General features: G+C 42.8%; 2 protein-coding genes across 3 annotated transcripts; one reads left to right on the plus strand and one right to left on the minus strand.

Annotated features, from left to right (window-relative positions):
* Positions 1-1,198: 1,198 nt before the first annotated feature.
* Positions 1,199-4,463, minus strand: LOC109871738 (microsomal glutathione S-transferase 3). 2 transcript variants are annotated; one of them, XM_020462722.2, is made up of 6 exons: positions 4,332-4,463; positions 3,605-3,733; positions 3,350-3,423; positions 3,153-3,210; positions 2,141-2,213; positions 1,199-2,045 (listed from the first exon to the last, which is right to left on the minus strand). In XM_020462722.2, exons 2-6 carry the CDS (start codon positions 3,719-3,721, stop codon positions 1,876-1,878), a joined length of 492 nt encoding a protein of 163 aa, XP_020318311.1. In that variant the 5' UTR covers positions 3,722-3,733; positions 4,332-4,463; the 3' UTR covers positions 1,199-1,875. The 2 variants fall into 2 exon arrangements, with proteins under 2 accessions (XP_020318311.1, XP_020318312.1); XM_020462723.2 differs by having other exon boundaries at positions 3,605-3,755; positions 4,332-4,432.
* A 5,690-nt stretch (positions 4,464-10,153) lies between these two features.
* LOC109871737 (leucine-rich repeat-containing protein 52) lies at positions 10,154-18,627 on the plus strand. The gene is made up of 3 exons (XM_031807217.1): positions 10,154-10,579; positions 10,995-11,625; positions 17,975-18,627. Exons 1-3 carry the CDS (start codon positions 10,523-10,525, stop codon positions 18,319-18,321), a joined length of 1,035 nt encoding a protein of 344 aa, XP_031663077.1. The 5' UTR covers positions 10,154-10,522; the 3' UTR covers positions 18,322-18,627.
* Positions 18,628-19,802: the final 1,175 nt, after the last annotated feature.

Consider the following 19,802-nt stretch of genomic DNA (forward strand, 5'->3'; position numbering starts at 1 on the left):
CCTTGTCAGAAAGGGGATTAGCTCTATAGCAACCTTTCGGTTACTGGCCCAACGCTCTAACCACTAGGCTACCTGCCACCCCATGAGTGAAGTATTCTTTCAAACCAGAATGCCTAGTGGTTTGTCTTAACAAGGGCTTGAGTTTCTTGAAAAACACCCATCCTTGGTCTTACTTGCATGAGAACTGGTAAAGATTCTGTAATTGTAGCCACAAAAAGGCAGGGTAGCCTAGTGGTTAGAGCATTGGACTAGTAACCAAAAGGTTGCAAGATCGAATCCCAGAGCAAACAAGGTCAAAATCTGTTGTTCTACCCCTGAACAAGGCAGTTAACCCACTGTTCCTAGGCTGTCAATGAAAATAAGAATTTGTTCTTAACTGACTTGCTGAGTAAAATAAAGGCAAAACATTTAACCAATGTACAGAGAGAAGTTCATTTTTTAGGGGGTAGTGAATGAAAGGGGGTCCCCTCCAATAAGGGTGACTTGATTAAAAACCATATCTAGGCCTCCTGAGTAGGGCAGCGGTTTAATGGACTGCATCACAGTGCTAGAGGCATCACTACAGACCTGGGGTTGATCCCAGGCTGGATCACAACCAGATGTAAGTCCCATAGGGCGGTGCACAATTGGCCTAGCGTTGTCTGGGTTTGTCCAGGGCCTGCCGGTAGACTTTGTCATCAGTTGAATGGTGTTTGCTCTGACACGTTGGTGTGTCTGGCTTTTGAGTTAAGCAGGCAGGGTGTTAAGAAGCACAATGGTGCTTTCATGTGAAAGTGATCGGTTAAGGAACTTTGTGAAACACAAATTATGAAAAATGTTAGTATTATCAAAATGTACACTTACATATTTATTAACTATTCAGTTGATAGTTATGTCTCACCAAATGATCCTTTAGATTTGTAAATTGGAAATACCTAAATGCAGAAACAGAGCAATGTATGTCTAAGAACTGAGGTTTTAAATTACATCTAGATTGAAAATGACATGTTTTGTCTTGCACTGCAACAAATCATATTTAGTGTTTAAGTATTTAACTTGTGATTTACCTGTAAGTGCCTAAAGTGATATAGGATGATATACAGTTGCAGAGTTAACTGTAAGAAATATGTTTTAAGGACTTGTTCCTTTGTTTGATAATAAAACTGAAACCCTTTTAGCTGTCTGCTTTCGACTCTTCGACAGATGAGGGATTCAGAAGTTCAGAGAGTTATTGTATTGTTACTTAGTACAGTCCCCAGCCTTAATCCAAACATATTCAACAAATCAAGGACAGAAATTGCCTAATGGCTAAGGTAATAATAGTGTGTTTCTTGTGCCTGCATGTAGACTTAGAGGTGGTGTGTGAACTTTGGACAAGTATGCAGCTCAGAACAATGAGGACAAACACATCCCTCACACACATTATTAACCTCTTGGCAACCTTTTTCTAATACACACACACACACACACACACACATCTCCCACACGCCCATAGATACCAGCATTAAAACACACATTTCACACATGGCCATGGATACCAGTATTAAAGTCATTATGGTCATTATGGTCATTTTATACATTGTTTCATTAAGAATACAGTTTTGGCAAATATATTTATTAAAACATCACGCTCACAAAGAATAGGTTCATCAACGTGGTGAAGCATGTGCCGCCTCTGTCGTTCGTCGCAGAAGGTTCTCTGGGCCTGTCAGTGTTCAGTAGTGGGTCAGGGAGGAGTTGGGGTGGTGTAGGTATGGAATGAGGCACAAACAGCAGTGGTTGTCCGTTTCCACGTTTACTGAACTCTGTCTTTCTACATATTCCATACACATGTATGGATGGCCACAAGAGACATTCTACTACTATTAGATTGGGGTCGGATGGGGTTGCAGTACCTCACTGGGGAATGGTAGCAGGAAGGGGAGCTGAGAACCTCATGCCCGGTCTCATCCCAGACCACACCCAGTCACCACAGCCCAACAGGGTTCTGCCAAAGTTGGCTACGATCAGCATCATGCCCAGCAGAGCAACGTTCCCGAACGCCCCGCGCACCCTTTTCTTAGGATCTGGAAGGATAACATAGAACAAAACCCTTGTAATGGCTGCCATATGGTTTTGGTTTTAATCAACTATTGTATTATAAGCATATCTATTGTCTTACCTCCAGTGGAGTATCCGTATGCGTAGATCTCCCTGCTTATAACCCAAGTCATTCCAAGTCCACTGACTAGGCGCTGTAACACACAAGGCTCCCTGTTAGTATACTACTTAATACCTTTTAAAAAACTCAAGTCGATGTCCGCGCCCCCGAGGAAATCTAGTTAGTATAATAAATAAAAAACTCCATCAAAATGTGTCTGTTTAAGCATGGGCTGTATCTCAATCCACCGCATTCACGAATGGCGGTCTTCCACATCTGTGGTGGAAGGTAGCCGAGCTACAGCGGTGTTTGTTTGTCAGACCATGAAAAATCTGTCTTCTCACAAAAACGTCTGTAGCGCCCCGAGGTTTGGCCGACTGACTAATATGACCAGTCTATGGAAAGAGGAGACTCTCGTGAACACAATGGTGTTCTCCATTTTGCTCTACGCCGCCCACAAGTGTCATGGGACTCATCATAGGACTCATCTTAAGTCGGTACCCACGAGTTTTGGCTACACACTAATGTTTTGCTCCAGGACGCCCTGAAGGTAGCCCGGTATCAGTTAAAATAATTAATGGAAGTATATATGGAAGTAGTTAATTGGCCCCCAAAATAAGTGTTAAAAATATAGGTAAACCTTTTTACATCATTTTCTGATCTTTCTTATCTCTCTCAAATATAGGACAGACACTTTAAAACAAACTTCCTTTTGATTAATTTGTTTGCTTTTACATGTATGAATCTGTATTCAATGTGTTTCTATGGGCTAATAGCAGTAAGGCCAAATTCAATGTTTCATCAAATAACATATTTTATACCTAAATGGGTCCTAAAATTCCAAATCAAATTGCTAAATGATCCTTGGTATGACCATTGTAAAAGTGTTAAGGATTAATGAATGGGAATTCAATTTTGCAGAGACACAGATGAGTGTGCTCCCGAATATACTTTGACTAATCAGCTGTACAGTCTGGCATGCACGGCATGTGAATTTAACATAGAGTAAATTAATAAATGGAAGTTAAATTACAGGACTATGCAGGCCACCGATGGTGAGACAGAAGAGGAAGGCGGGGTAGATCTCCAGGCTGTAAAGAAATAACAACTATTAGTGGACCTAATATCACAGTAAGAAATGTTAACTCTGTGTGTGAAAACATCTTGTGTTCTCTCTGCTGACTCTGTCAGCTACTTACTACATGTACATACTATAGTATTACTACATACGTGTTCTGATGGGCCCGCTGGATGCAATTGAAGATATTTCCGGTATCTGGGTCATCGCTGTACATCTGAGGGTACTGTCCAACAGGGAAGAGAAGATTAGGTCTTCTTAGCAAACACAGAGTAGGCCTACTAGTGATGTTAGGAACACTGGGTCCTTCTTTAAGGCTGTAACTTAAGCCCAAAATGTTTCCTGGTCAGAGGAAGTCACATGGTAAGCCGTATCCATTTTGCTGTCCCAGGTCCCGGGCCACTCACTTTGATCTGGTACTTCTTGCGGGCTTTGCCAACTTTCACGGCGAGGTGGCCGATCATGACTATGCTGGCAACACCAGTGAGAACGACAAACCCATATTCTTTCGACAGCACAACCATCCTGGCACTGATCTGCAAGAGGAAAATGCATAGCCTACTATAGGTGAGTTGGCCTATCCCACTTTCACTCTAGATAAGATACTAGTTGAAAGTTCAATCCAATCAGGTAACAGATTAGTTAGTAGGCCTTATGTTTTAAAGGACATTACATGAAAGCTATTCCACTGCCATGGAGCATTGGCTTCTAAGTAAATATGAAATGTACTTATTCTGTCTATATGTAGGCTAGTTTATGGTGTAACTAGGCTACTAAAAACCCTTTACCCCTTGATTCAACCTGGACGCAGGGGTAAACATACATTCATAAAACAGATTAACCACCCAACTTTTTGCCTTAAATAACTATACCAAACATTACATATCATACTATTGTGTCCCAGATTTACGTTTACTATGTTACCGTAGTATATGAGACCAGCTGCTTGATTCGAAATATCGTCTATGCATGTGTAGTACATAAAAGTTACCAGGGAAAACATAAAATACGCATTTTCAACCGGGTAAATGCAGTTAAACTTGGTGCGCTAAAATCTCCCAAAATAAGGTTAAGCCAATGGAGAACTAGGAGTGCAGCATCTTGAATACTACTTGTAAAATAAATAGTATTTACCTGTAAATGATGATCTGAATAATGTTCGCAAATTGTCTGTATTCTTCCTGTCAGTAATCCTGCCTCGTCTGCTCCTGCATAGATGAGTCACAAATTAACACACAGGAGAGGCGTGGCGCTTTCACGTAGTGGGGTAGAGTTCATGGGCCATACCATAATATAGGTGGGGGAGTGTGAAACTTCCTAATGAGTTTAAACAGGGCTATATTTCACTCACAACCATGGAGATCCAATCAAATTACTAGAGGCTGGCATAAACCCTCAACGTTCCAGAATAGTATGAAAATGACAGCACTGGTGGTCATGGAGAAATCCAAATCAGTCAAAATGTTAGTAGAGGCATAGGTGATGAATTTACTGCTTTTAAGTAAGGAATGTGATATATCAGAAGTTGTCTAATAGAATTTTAACCTACAACATTGTCATATAATTATGAACACAGTTTATACATGTTTTATTCACACGTTCTGTATAAATATGCAGTACCGGTCAAAAGTTTGGACACACCTACTCATTCAAGGGATTTTCTTTATTTTTTACTATTTTCTGTAGAATAATAGTGGACATCAAAACTATGAAATAACACATATGGAATCATAACCAAAAAAGTAGTAACCAAAAAAGTGTTAAACAAATAAAACTACATTTTATATTTGAGATTATTCAAAATAAGCACACTCTTGGCATTCTCTCAACAAGCTTCATGAGGTAGTCACCTGGAATGCATTTAAATTAACAGGTGTACCTTGTTAAAAGTTAATTTGTGGAATTTATTTCCAGTTGTGTTGTGACAAGGTAGGGGTGGTATACAGAAGATAGCCCTATTTGGTAAAAGTCCATTATGGCAAGAACAGATCAAATAAGCAAACACAAATGACAGTCCATTATTACTTTAAAACATGAAGGTCAGTCAGTCTGGAAAATTTCAAGAACTTTTGAAGTTTCTTCAAGTGCAGTCACAAAAACCATCAAGCGCTATGATGAAACTGGCTCTCATGAGGACCGCCACAGTAATGGAAGACCCAGAGTTACCTCTGCTGCAGAAGATACGTTCATTACCAGCCTCAGAAACTGAAGCCCAAATAAATCCTTCACAGTGTTCAAGTAACAGACACATTTAAACATCAACTGTTCAGGGGAGACTGTGTGAATCAGGCCTTCATGGTCGAATTGCTGCAACAACAAAAAAAACATTACTAAAGGACACCAATAAGAAGAAGAGACTTACTGGGGCCAAGAAACACGAGCAATGGATATTAGACCGGTGGAAATGTGTCCTTTGGTCAGTCCAAATTTGAGATATTTGGTTCCAACCACTGTCTTTTTGAGATGCATAGTAGGTGAACAGATGATCTCTGCATGTGTGGTTCCCACTGTGAAGCATGGAGGAGGAGGTGTGATGGTGTGGATGTGCTTTGCTGGGGACACTGTCTGTGATTTATTTAGAATTCAAGGCACACTTAACCAGCATGGCTTCCACAGCATTCTGCAGTGATAAGCCATCCCAGCTGGTTTGCGCTTAGTGGGACTATCATTTATTTTTCATCAGGACAATGATCCAACACCTCCAGGCTGTGTAAGGGCTATGTAAGGGCTACCAAGAAAGAGTGATGGAGTGCTGCTCAGATGACCTGGCCTCCACAATCACCCGACCTCAACCCAATTGAGAAGGTTTGAGATGAGTTGGACCGCATAGTGAAGGAAAAGCAGCCAACAAGTTCTCAGCATATGTGGGAACTCATTCAAGACTGTTGGAAAATCATTCCTCATGAAGCTGGTTGAGAGAATGCAAAGAGTGTGCAAAGCTGTCATCGATTTGTTTAACACTTTCTTGGTTACTACACGATTCTATGTGTGTTATTTCATTTTCTACAATGTAGAAAATAGTACAAATAAAGAAAACCCTTGAATGACTAGGTGTGTCCAAACTTTTGACTGGTACTGATTGACTCCATTGTTTATATGGAATGTTGCCATATTGGCAGTTAATTTGAATAATTATTGGAATCTTTCCACTTAAACTGGCTACGAATCTAGCTAATCATCATAGCCTAAATCAAATCAAATTTATTTATATAGCCCTTCGTACATCAGCTGATATCTCAAAGTGCTGTACAGAAACCCAGCCTAAAACCCCAAACAGCAAGCAATGCAGGTGTAGAAGCACGGTGGCTAGGAAAAACTCCCTAGAAAGGCCAAAACCTAGGAAGAAACCTAGAGAGGAACCAGGCTATGTGGGGTGGCCAGTCCTCTTCTGGCTGTGCCGGGTGGAGATTATAACAGAACATGGCCAAGATGTTCAAATGTTCATAAATGACCAGCATGGTCGTATAATAATAAGGCAGAACAGTTGAAACTGGAGAAGCAGCACGGTCAGATGGACTGGGGACAGCAAGGAGTCATCATGTCAGGTAGTCCTGGGGCATGGTCCTAGGGCTCAGGTCCTCCGAGAGAGAGAAAAAAAGAGAGAATTAGAGAGAGCATATGTGGGGTGGCCAGTCCTCTTCTGGCTGTGCCGGGTGGAGATTATAACAGAACATGGCCAAGATGTTCAAATGTTCATAAATGACCAGCATGTTCGAATAATAAGAAGGCAGAACAGTTGAAACTGGAGCAGCAGCACGGCCAGGTGGACTGGGGACAGCAAGGAGTCATCATGTCAGGTAATCCTGGGGCATGGTCCTAGGGCTCAGGTCCTCCGAGAGAGAGAAAGAAAGAGAGAAGGAGAGAATTAGAGAACGCACACTTAGATTCACACAGGACACCGAATAGGACAGGAGAAGTACTCCAGATATAACAAACTGACCCTAGCCCCCCGACACATAAACTACTGCAGCATAAATACTGGAGGCTGAGACAGGAGGGGTCAGGAGACACTGTGGACCCATCCGAGGACACCCCCGGACAGGGCCAAACAGGAAGGATATAACCCCACCCACTTTGCCAAAGCACAGTCCCCACACCACTAGAGGGATATCTTCAACCACCAACTTACCATCCTGAGACAGGGCCGAGTATAGCCCACAAAGATCTCCGTCATGGCACAACCCAAGGGGGGGCGCCAACCCAGACAGGATGACCACATCAGTGAATCAACCCACTCAGGTGACGCACCCCTTCCAGGGACGGCATGAGAGAGCCCCAGTAAGCCAGTGACTCAGCCCCTGTAATAGGGTTAGAGGCAGAGAATCCCAGTGGAAAGAGGGGAACCGGCCAGGCAGAGACAGCAAGGGCGGTTTGTTGCTCCAGAGCCTTTCCGTTCACCTTCCCACTCCTGGGCCAGACTACACTCAATCATATGACCCACTGAAGAGATGAGTCTTCAGTAAAGACTTAAAGGTTGAGACCGAGTTTGCGTCTCTGACATGGGTAGGCAGACCGTTCCATAAAAATGGAGCTCTGTAGGAGAAAGCCTTGCCTCCAGCTGTTTGCTTAGAAATTCTAGGGACAATTAGGAGGCCTGCGTCTTGTGACCGTAGCGTACGTGTAGGTATGTACGGCAGGACCAAATCAGAGAGATATGTAGGAGCAAGCCCATGTAATGCTTTGTAGGTTAGCAGTAAAACCTTGAAAGCAGCCCTTGCTTTGACAGGAAGCCCTGGGAGAGAGGCTAGCACTGGAGTAATATGATCAAATTTTTTGGTTCTAGTCAGGATTCTAGCAGCCGTATTTAGCACCAACTGAAGTTTATTTCGTGCTTTATCCGGGTAGCCGGAAAGTAGAGCATTGCAGTAGTCTAACCTAGAAGTGACAAAAGAATGGATTAATTTTTCTGCATCATTTTTGGACAGAAAGTTTCTGATTTTTGCAATGTTACGTAGATGGAAAAAAGCTGTCCTTGAAATGGTCTTGATATGTTCTTCAAAAGAGAGATCATAGCCTACTGTGCAGATCATCTTAAAATTCTTTGTTTTACACAATACCTCATCACACCACTGGGTGACCATGGGTGACCAAGTCTCTGACCAAAATGCTGACATGTTATACTGTGATATGACCTTTCATGTCCATTTTAGTATTCTAATTCCTAATTGTATTCTTAATTATTCTCAATATAAAATCTAAACAACTGAATGCATACATTCAATGTGCATTCTATATGTTGATCAAAGGGAATGTAATCCTGTTTTACAAGCGGTAGTGATTTAACAATACTACCACACTAGATGGCACTATATTCTCAGTAAACGTAAACAGCAGCCAAAGTACACTTTCTGAATGGCAGAAGCTTTGAGACTGGTCTTGAAAGGATTGTGACTATCCCCTTATGAGAAGTGTGAATAAATGCACTAATATTTTTGATGCCTCTTTGTTCTTTTTGAAGCAGGGACATACACTACCGTTCAAAAGTTTGGGGTCACTTAGAAATGTCCTTGTTTTTGAAAGAAAATCCAAGTTTATCATTTCAAAAGGCTAATTGATCATTAGAAAACCCTTTTGCAATTATGTTAGCACAACTTTCAACAAAACGATTTTGTTGCTGTATTGCTGTATTTTTATTTTTTTTAAAGTTGTAGATATATGCCAATGAAGTTAGATCTATATATATATATATATTTAAATATACAAGTATGAAAGCCTTAAGATAAATAATCCACTTGTTTAGACAGAAAAAATGTAGATACTTTTTGAGTAAAGTAGCAATATGTGGCATGAGTGTTTTGTGGGAAACTCGCCCCACCTACTAGGACCCTGGGGGCTAGCTACCCCTTTATGGTTATGAATGTTTCTATTTGTCATTTCGTCAATGACTGGCACCGTTAGTGCTAGTTAATGCTTACTTGCTAGCTTGCAACTTCACTAGCAGTAAATGCTAGCCAGCTAGCTAGTTAGCATAAACTGCTAGGAGGGCTAGCTAGCAACCTTATTACCAGATTGTCTGAGATAAAATACATGAAAAAGTTAACGTAACTTAATTGCAGTTGTAAATGTTTCCACTAGTGACTGATAGCTTTACAGTTAATGTTATTTTATAGCCTTTTAGCTATTTTACACAGCATTGTATGTCATATAGCTTGATAGCTAGCTACGTTTTTAAGAAAGAGCTTTTCAATTCGCTTCTCTCAGGTGTGGACTAGATTAGGTGTGAGCAGTGGAGGTGGGCCCCACTTTTACTGGGGATGGTTTTATTTGTGACGTATTTACAAATTAGAATTGTGTAATTGCAGAGCATAAGAGAGTTGCCACATCAATGTTACACTGAATTAATTAGTTAAGTCATTGTTATTAAATGTTATATTCCATTCCAATTAATACTTTTTTTTCTTCCTTTATTTAACTAGGCAAGTCAGTTAAGAACAAATTATTATTTACAATGATGGCCTACCCCAGACGACGTTGGGCCAATTGTGCGCCTCCCAATCACGGCCAGTTGTTAAACAGCCTGGATTCGAACCAGTGTGTCTGTAGGGACACCTTTAGCACGGAGATGCAGTGCCACTCAGGAGCCCAATTATAAACAACTATTGAAAACCTTTTGCTTCTGAATGTCATTTTGAAGACCGCTGGGATTTAAAATCTTGCATTACTCAAATAATATTTAGTGCAATTGTACATAATTGATTGTATAGAAAAGGAACAACAAAGACAATTAATGTGCAGGTGAGTTAAAAAGAGGGACTTTACATCAAATCTCCTCATAGTGCGGATATTAATGGTGACATGTGCAACACCATTTCCCCCCATATTTTATTTAAATAATTAAAACAAGACTAATAGACTTAGCTTTTAAGTATGACTTACTAAAGAATTTCTAAATAAAACAGATGAAATGGATTTGAACCCTATGCCATAATCTTAAACCCTATGCAATTTACTCCAGTTGTTTATGCTTCCTTGAGCTCCTCTCTCTCCCCACACACTCAATGCAACGCGTGAGCAGTGAGCACACCAAATCGCCCACCTTCTCATTCGTGGCTCAGTTTCAGAGAAGGCAGTCACTCCACCACACTTGCAGGAGACCAAAATACCATTATAACACTTGACTACGACGCGCCATTGAACTCTCCTGCATAGTGAGTTCAAATGGCAGTTGTTACGCAAAAAATGATTGATACTGGAGGAAAAATTTTCTAATCGACCAAATCGAATACCAGAGAATTGGAACTGAGTGGAGAGCTCGGGCGTCTTGAGTCCCGCATGCCCACGATAATAAATACGCGCGAAAACCCAAACGTAAGGCGACTCTCGGAATGAACCACAATGCCAACTTGCGAGGACAAGTGGCCAACAACAAACCTCAATATCAGGTAACTATAATTTGATAATTTTATATAGGCCTGGTTAATAGCATTAACATTAACTGATAACTGTCAGAGGACACATGCTATCAATGAAGAATGCGACGGCGTGCCCACTGGGCAAAAACTGGTTGAATCAACGTTGTTTCCATGTCATTTCAACCATAAAATTATATGTGATGACTTTGAATCAACGTGGAAAACTGATTGGATTTGCCAAAAGTTATCAACATAAGGGGATTTCGTATTTTTTTCATCCAACTTTTAACCTTAATCGAATGACATGGTAACTTTTTTGTGGATTTCAATTACCAAACAAATGTCAATCAAAACTAGACGTTGAACTGACGTCTGTCCCCAGTGGGTGGTTTGTTCAAACGGAATTGATGAAGCCCTTGGCGGTGTCATGCGTCTTGCCCCGCAGCCCAGCGCGCAATCCTTGCGGCTCATCATTTTGCTGATCCTGGTCATGGGGGTGGCCCCGTCCCCGGCTCTGACGGCGGGATGCCCGGCACGCTGCGTGTGCGATGACCAGCTGGTGGTCCAGTGCGCCGGGCAGCACCTCACCACCTTCCCCACCGAAATGCCGCTCTCCACGAGGCAGCTCATCATCTCCAACAACCGCATCATTGAGCTACCGCCACTTCAGCTTAACTACCTGTCGGACTTGGTGTATTTGGACTGTAGCAACAATTCACTGACGGAGATTTCGGAGTCCACATTCGGTAACCTGCGGAAACTTGCTTACCTGGATTTGTCCTTCAACACCTTGGCGCGGATAGAGGACAGGACGTTCGGGCCGCTGTCCAGCCTCGTGATGCTGAGGATGACGGACAACCCCGGCCTGTGGGACATTCACCCAGACAGTTTCGCGGAGAACTCGGCGCTGCAGGTGCTGGACGTTAGTAGAAACAACCTGACGGTGCTCAACATCAGCTCTCTCATCGGGCTGCCCACCCTACGCTCTGTCGGCCTCAGCGGGAACCCCTGGAGCTGTGACTGCGACAATGAAGACCTCTGTCTTTGGATCCACATTGAGGGATTCAAGTTTCAAGGTAAAACTGTATGCACTTTCAGAGAGAAATACACATCCAGAGAGAATATGTAACTATGACATTTGATCTATTCTTTGTGGTTACGTATTTGACCAACACTGACATTGTGCATGTTCATTTATACAGTAATACTTTTTCAACTTGTCCTTTCCTAGGATTTGAGCTCAGAACCTCTTAGTTCACAGCAAGCCAATCTTCCTGCTACACCCCCATGTCTGTGTCCATTATCAGTTAATCTGACTATTCTCTCATCATTGATTTGATTTACTTTTTTACTTGTTTTAGGGTGTTCATACTCCTGAAATGCTCACTGAAAGCACTTCACTTTCACAACCACATGCTGTGTTTTAAGCTATGAGCTCAGTCCCTTTGATCATCACTATCAGCCGTCTGGATCTCACCTGTTTTGAGAGGTACCATCTGTCCTGGTCTCAAGCAGTTTAGAAATAAGCTGCTGATTTATGGGAAAATCCCAGGTTCTTCAGTGGGTTCTTCTTCAGGACTCTAAGCCTCATCTTGTTTGGTGCACAAAGTGCATTCTGGATCTCCTCAATATGTGTTTCATTATGAGTTAATGAATGAGGTCTGCTACACCTCAACATTAAGACATTTAAGACAGTTAATAAAGCTAAGGGTCATGTATAAAAATGCCCAGTTGCACGTTATTTTGGCTATCATGGCTAAAAAAAATAGATCTCAGTGAGTTTGAAAGAGTGGTCTCAAATGAGCATAGGGGGTTTTAAAGTGTGTGTGTGTCTCAGTCACCAGATCTCAACCAAATTTTACACTTGTGGGAGATTCTGGAGCGATGCCTGAGACACCATCAACAAAACACCAAATGATGGAATTTCTCGGGGAAGAAAGGTGTCTCATCCCTCCAGTAGAGTTTGCAGACACTTGTAGAATCTATGCCAATGCACATGGAAGCTGTTCTGGCTCGTGGTGGACCAACCCCCTAATGAGACACTTTATGTTGGTGTTTCCTTTATTTTGGCAGTTACCTGTATTCCTTTACTGCATACATTTGATGCGCGGTTGCCTGCATCATGGGGCCTAGGATACGTTTTGAAACAGCAATTGTAGACAATCAAATAACACGCAATTAAGGCCTAATCCCAAAACCCACAGTGTCTAGACGTGAAATGACCAGTGAATCTCCACCTGGATCCACCTGCACATGCCCCACCAACCGGAAACACTTCAATCAACAAACTACACTGAGTATACAAAACATGAACACCTCCTCTTTCCATGACACAGACTGACCAGATGAATCCAGGAGAAAGCTACGATCCCTTATTGATTGATATCACTTGTTCAATCCACTTCAATCAGTGTAGATGAAGGGGATGTATACAGGTTAAAGAAGGATTTTTAAGCCTCGAGACAATTGACACGTGGATTGTGTATGTGTGCCATTCAGCGGATGAATGGTTAAGACAAAAAAAATGTAAGTGCCTTTGAACGGGGTATGGTAGTAGGTGCCAGGCGCACCGGTTTGTTGCAAGAACTGCAACGCTGCTGGGGTTTTCCACACTCAACAGTTTCCTGTGTGTATCAAGAAGGGTCCACCACCCAAATGACATCCAGCCAACTTGACACGACTGTGGAAAGCATTGGAGTCAACACGGGCCAGCATCCCTGTGGAACGCTTTCGACACCTTGTAGAGTCCATGCCCCGTCCAGTTGAGGCTGTTCTGAGGGCAAAAGGGGGGCGGGATGTCTTAATGTTTGGTATACTCCGTGTATATGCCTATATGTAACGAACGTGCCTCATGGAACCACACTCATGTGATCAGTAACCTTGCCTTAGACTTGAACACTTCAGTTAGTGCCTTAGGCCTTTAGCTCAGTGGACTAACAGTCTTGTTGTGCGCGATAGACTTGGGTTCAAATCCAGTCGGTTACACTATGCAACAACATTTGTTTTGAATAAGAATTTATTCTTTTTCTGTTGTATTCTTGCATCTTGACAAACTAATATACTGTACATCAGATTTTGGCTTTGTTCAGTTTGGAGTGGTATTCCCTGCTTTTTTGGGATGTAGCAACACTTAAAAGGGTAGCTACAGTTGAAGTCGGAAGTTTATATACACCTTAGCCAAATACATTTAAATGCAGTTTTTCACAACTCTTGACATTTAGTCCTAGTAAAAATGCTCTGTCTTAGGTCAGTTAAGATCACCACTTTATTTTAAGAATGTGAAATGTCAGAATAATAGTAGAGAGAATTTTTTATTTGAGCTTTTATTTCTTTCATCACATGCCCAGTGGGTCAGAAGTTTACATACACTCAATAGTATTTGGTAGCATTGCCTTTAAATGGTTTAACTTGGGTCAAACCTTTCGGGTAGCCCTCCACAAGCTTCCCAAAATAAGTTGGGTGAATTTTGGCCCATTCCTCCTGACAGAGCTGGTGTAACTGAGTCAGGTTTGTAGGCCTCCTTGCTTGCACATGCTTTTTCAGTTCTGCCCACACATTTTCTATAGGATTGAGGTCAGGGCTTGGTGATGGCCACTCCAATACCTAGACTTTGTTGTCCTTAAGCCATTTTGCAACAACTTTGGAAGTATGCTTGGGGTCATTGTCCATTTGGAAGACCCATTTGCGACCAAGCTTTAACTTCCTGACTGATGTCTTTAGATGTTGCTTCAATATATCCACATAATTTCCTTTCTCATGATGCCATCTATTTTGTGAAGTGCACCAGTCAGCACCAGTCAGTCTCCTTCCAGAGCGTTATGACAGCTGCGTGGTCCCATGGTGTTTATACTTGCGTACTATTGTTTGTACAGATGAACGTGGTACCTTCAAGCATTTGGAAATTGCTCCCAAGTATGACCCAGACTTGTGGAGGTCTTGGCAGATTTTTTTTCTCCACCTTGATGTCAAGCAAAGAGGCACTGAGTTTGAAAGTAGGCCTTGAAATACATCCACAGGTACACCTCCAATTGACTCAAATGATGTCAATTAGCCTATCAGAAACTTCTAAAGCCATGAAATAATTTTCTGGAATTTATCAAGCTGTTTAAAGGCACAGTAAACTTAGGGTATGTAAACTTCTGACCCATTGGAATTGTGATACAGTGAAAAATGTAAGTGAAATAATCTGTCTGTAAACAATTGTTGGAAAAATTACTTGTGTCATGCACAAAGTAGATGTCCTAACCGACTTCCCAAAACTATAGTTTCTTAACAAGAAATTTGTGGAGTGGTTGAAAAAAAAGAGTTTTAATGACTCCAACCTAAGTGTATGTAAACTTCCGACTTCAACTGTATTTATAGTGCATCTCGCTGAGCAAGAGCCTGTCACACCATGATACACTTACTAACAGGCATCCCCCATCAAATGCGCACACAGACCAGCTCGTCTTCCTCTCCTCTGCAGCTCAGGCAGAATCCTAAACTAGTCCTGTAAGAGCTCTTCTACTTGCTGCTTATTTCCTTTGTCTGCTTTCATTTGGAGCGGAGTCCCTTCCAGTCACAGCTCCCAGAAAGGGAGAACACACACACACACACACACATGCACACAGGGGACGGGGGGGGGACTGTATAAAGCAGAAGGACAGAAGGTGTATAGAGATGCCGTGTTTTTGATCGTCACCATCAGCCGTCTGGATCTCACCTGTTCTGAGAGGCACCGCCTGTCGTTCTCTCAGCAGCTTAGAAATAATGCATTGATGGAAGGAAGGAGGGAAGAAAAACTCACAGAAGCAACTAACAGATTCTCCACTGCTGTCTCGCCTCCCGAAGATTAGCATACTGCCTGTAGTTAGTAGTTATATACGGAGAGACGCTAGGAATAGCGTTGTGTGCGGACGGGACGGGGAGAGGAAGCCTCTCCTTTGATGTCGGCCACAAAGGGGGGTGAGAGTGTGGCCCGGGGGCTTCCATGCCTTGGGGAGAGAATGAACTCTAGCTAAGTAGAGGAAGTGGAAGGAGTACTTCATGTTCACTGGGAAGAGGAGGGTAGCGTGTTGTATTATTGAAAGGAGTGCTACTGTAGTGGTGTCAGGAGGTCTGAGGCTAGCTAGGTCAGAGGACAGTTCCAAGTGTAGTGCTGTGTGTGTCACACATCTGTGCTGCTATATTTGTTTCTAAACTCCCAGGGCATCTGAAGACCAAATGGAATGTCTTTGGAGGCAACAGGAAATCTCGGCCTGTCTCTGTTGTTATCCCTTATCCCCAACTCCATTGGTAGTTATGTACCCCCTTATTTACTGGGTCATGCATCTGCCCTGCCTTTAATTAAACAATCAAAGACAGAGAGCAAAGGTTCAGTTGTGGTGTAGGCTAAGGCAAATCAAGAATATATGGTGTGGATTTCCAAAATGGAACACTTAAGTATTCATTTGATGTAAATTGGATATATTATGGCCCTTCCCTTGTGCTATTCTGTTTCAGTACATATCATTGTCTGTAGCTCCATTCAGATTTGTACTTAAGGATTTGAAATGCCTCTAAAGTGAAACTAGCACAACATACTGTATGTCTCCAGTCCATACTGTACATGCACAATGTATGGACAAAGCCTGCCTGCACAGGTTCTGTTGGGCAAAATAAGCCCGAACAAAGTCTGCTGGCATGAAACACAGAATACAGAACAGAGCAGAGCCAGCCAGTCAGCGAGCCAGCCAGTCAGCCAGCCAGCCAGCCAGGCAGAAAATGCTAAAGTCGTTTGATCTCATCCTGAGAGAGATCCCCCCCCCCCCAACACAAAAAGCTGCGAACACAAAAGCAAATTAAAGCGTGTCCTTTGAAATGCTCCGACACTATGAGTATTGCAAGCACATTCCAGGCTTTTGTCTTCTTCCCGAAATATTACCCCTAACAAACGGGGACTTTTAGATGATACCCAGGCAGCCACACACACAGTATTAGCATCATTAGATCGATAGCATCTGTTATTAGACCAACGTACTAAATCAAACTATTTGCATCCCAAAACACATTTCCTCTTCCCCCCCCGTACAATAGGTGTCACCTGTCAGTCAGGTGTTTGAAGCTACAGATCAGCAGTTCCCTGTTCTGACATTCAAAACAAACATCCCCTTTTTCTATTGAGATTCACGAATTGTGAGTGAGTGAGGGGCTTAGTCATGATCCAACTAGGAGCCTGTTGGTGCCAGGCAGCTTAGAAGATGAAAAGCCATGCTAACTACCGTACCAGTCAGACACAAAAGACAGAGAATATACCCAGTGAAATCCAGAGGGGCTGAAATGCACTTGAATTATTCAAATGCCTTGAACTTGGTGTGATGTAATATCGATGTGACAACACACCAATAGCGGGCTGTCACTCCTGTTCGGTTATTTTCTGACAAGGGAAACAAATCAAAGTTTATTGGTCGCGCACACAGCTTTGCAGATGCTGTCGCAGGGGCATCGAAATGCTCATGCTTCTATGTCCAACAGTGGAGCAATATCTAGCAATAGAAAATGATTTAGCAGGTACTGTTTTCTTACATGGTAGTTTTTATTATAGCTGCAAATGGAAAGATATTTCAGTAGGGAGTGTGTGTGTGTTATCCATCTCTCATGAATGTTATGTAAAACTATATAATGTAATGTGTGTGAATTATTCAACAGGCCAGAGATCTCGATTTGATGAATTATAATATTGATATCACCTTCCCTGGGTGGGTAACCTACGCTCTCCCCAACACTGGCAACACTTCAAAGAACATGTTCATCATTATTATGTGTACGCAGTGTGCTGACTAATGCGTCTGACTTAGAGTATTTCCCACATCAGCTTTTATAGAGAAAAACCAACTACTACTGTTGTCTTAACCTTGGCAGGCCTAGTCTAAAAAGTTGTGCTCAAGTTAGGGTTAGGGAATTGATCATAATAATGGTGTCAGTTAGTTGTTCTTGTTTTGGTAATACTGTATGGGCTCAGTACTAATTGCTATGACCCGTACTCTTTCCTGGTCATGTGACCTGACCAGGAAAAACAGTCTGCACTAGTGTAGCCTATGACTAGGACCCAGAGTTTTTACTGGTCAGGTGACATGCCGGAGAAAACCTCTAATCATTACAGCTAGTGATAGGCTTTTACTGCTGTGTCACCAATGCAAGTTCCAGTATGACTTTTTTAAATTGACCTTTATTTAACTAGGCAAGTCAGTTAAGAACAAATTCTTATTTTCAATGACTGCCTAGGAACAGTGGGTTAACTGCCTGTTCAGGGGCAGAACGACAGATTTGTACCTTGTCAGCTTGGGGGTTTGAACTAGCAACCTTCCGGTTACTAGTCCAACACTCTAACCACTAGGCTACCCTGCCGCCCCTTACTTACGTAAGTAATGTCATTAACCCCCACCTGTGCTGTGTTCGCTCTTCCAGACGAGGGCCAGACGGTGTGCGGTGGTCCTCCTGACCTGCGGGGGCAGCGTTTGGGTGAGCTGGGGCTGCAGCTGCGGTCGCGGTGCCACCAGGGCCTGGGATCGTGGGACTACCTGTTCTTCATCGCCATCGGCTTCGTCATCTTCGCGGCGGGCACGGTGTCGGCGTGGGCCATCGGGGTGGTCATGGTGCTGTACGAACGCTACGTCAAGAAGAAGAGCGAGCAGATGGACCCCGAGGACGAGGTGGAGCAGGGCGCAGGACCTGGCACGGGGAGCGGGGGTGGTCACGATGCAAATCCACATGGCAATGGAGGTTTGAAAAACACTGGTCACATAGTGGTTTGACTCCTCCCTGTAGCCCACCCCCCTTCCGGCTGTGCCTCGGGAACCCACAGAACTACAAAACCTGTGATGTCATAGGATGGCAGAGATTAAGAAGAAACTTCAAAGTAGAGCACACTGGGATTTCTATTGACTCCCTTGTAAAAGACAAACGAGAGACAACACAGAGATGTGCCTGACTTTCATTGAGATTGAGAGTTGAATGGTCATAGTCATATACACTGAATGTACAAAACATTAGGAACACCTTCCTGATATTGAGTTGCACCCCCTTTGGCCCTCAGAACAGCCTCCGTTCGTCGGGACATAGACTCTACAAGGTGTCGAAAGCGTTCCACAGGGACGCTGGCCCATGTTGACTCCAATGCTTTCCACAGTTGTGTCAAGTTGGCTGGATGTCCTTCGGGTGGTTGACCATTATTGATACACACGGGACACTGTTGAGCGTGATTAACCCAGCAGCGTTGCAGTTCTTGACACAAACCGCTGCGCCTGGCACCTACTACCATACCCCGTTCAAAGGCACTTAATGTGTATGTGTGCCATGTGTATGTGTGCCATTCAAGCTCTGAATGGCACACATACACAATCCGTCACAATGGTTCACGTCTTAAAGATCCTTCTTTAACCTGTCTCCTCCCCTTCATCTACACTGATCGAAGTGGATTTAACAAGTGACATCAATAAGGGATCATAGCTTTCACCTGGATTCACCTGGTCAGTCTGTGTCATGGAAAGAGCAGGTGTTCCTAATGGTTTTATTATATAGGCCTAATCATAATCATATTGCAGGACATCTCTCCTTTTCTGACATGACTGGTTTATGTCATGACTGGTTGATGTCCTGACTGGTTTATGACCGCAACACAACAAATACCATTTATCAGGAGTGTGACATCACAGCCTATTTCATCTCAGAGCCTTTGCCAAGGCAGGAGATAGAAACAGAATCATGTATTGATTTAACAAAATGTTGAACAACAATTTGTCTTCTGCATAAAAGTGTGGGCTGTAGCATTTGCTTTTAAATTGCTCGAATAGACATTCAATCTTACAGAATGTGCGGCGGCCAGTGTTTGGTACTCGCTATAGGCGCATGCAATGTTAGTTTGAAAAAGTCACTGCAAAAGAGGAATACATTCTGCCCACACCTCTCTAGAAATGTGATTACATTTCCGTTGCGCTTAGATTTAGGAACTATTGTGGCTCAGTTCCAACATCTCCAAATCATACAGCAAAGGCATTTGTGTTATCATAAAAGGTGAATGGAGGGCGTTTTCCAGACAGGGTTGTAACGCTCGTTCACGAGAACACAAAAATACAGTGTTGTATGCTTTTGATTTATTTAGTGAGACATTAACTCACGACTGATAAATGAGGCCCCTGTTCCTCTCTGGTCCTGTGTGAGAGTGTGTGTGTGTGTTGGGATTTTGACCCTTTACTATTACCCAAGTAGAGCCCTGTCTGCTGATGGACTTGGCTTT

Source organism: Oncorhynchus kisutch, linkage group LG27 (assembly GCF_002021735.2).
Source record: "Oncorhynchus kisutch isolate 150728-3 linkage group LG27, Okis_V2, whole genome shotgun sequence".
Taxonomy (NCBI): Eukaryota; Metazoa; Chordata; class Actinopteri; order Salmoniformes; family Salmonidae; genus Oncorhynchus; species Oncorhynchus kisutch.

Bases quoted from the DNA above. Each gene is read 5' to 3' on its own strand.
- LOC109871738 (XM_020462722.2), bottom strand. From the start codon at position 3,721: ATGGTTGTGCTGTCGAAAGAATATGGGTTTGTCGTTCTCACTGGTGTT. The intron at 3,424-3,604 runs GTGAGTGGCCCG...CCTGTTGGACAG, and splicing joins GCAAGAAGTACCAGATCAAA to TACCCTCAGATGTACAGCGA. The intron at 3,211-3,349 runs GTATGTAGTAAT...ATTTCTTTACAG, and splicing joins CAGCGGGCCCATCAGAACAC to CCTGGAGATCTACCCCGCCT.
- LOC109871737 (XM_031807217.1), top strand. From the start codon at position 10,523: ATGAACCACAATGCCAACTTGCGAGGACAAGTGGCCAACAACAAACCT. The intron at 10,580-10,994 runs GTAACTATAATT...CTTGCCCCGCAG, and splicing joins ACAACAAACCTCAATATCAG to CCCAGCGCGCAATCCTTGCG. The intron at 11,626-17,974 runs GTAAAACTGTAT...TCGCTCTTCCAG, and splicing joins TGAGGGATTCAAGTTTCAAG to ACGAGGGCCAGACGGTGTGC.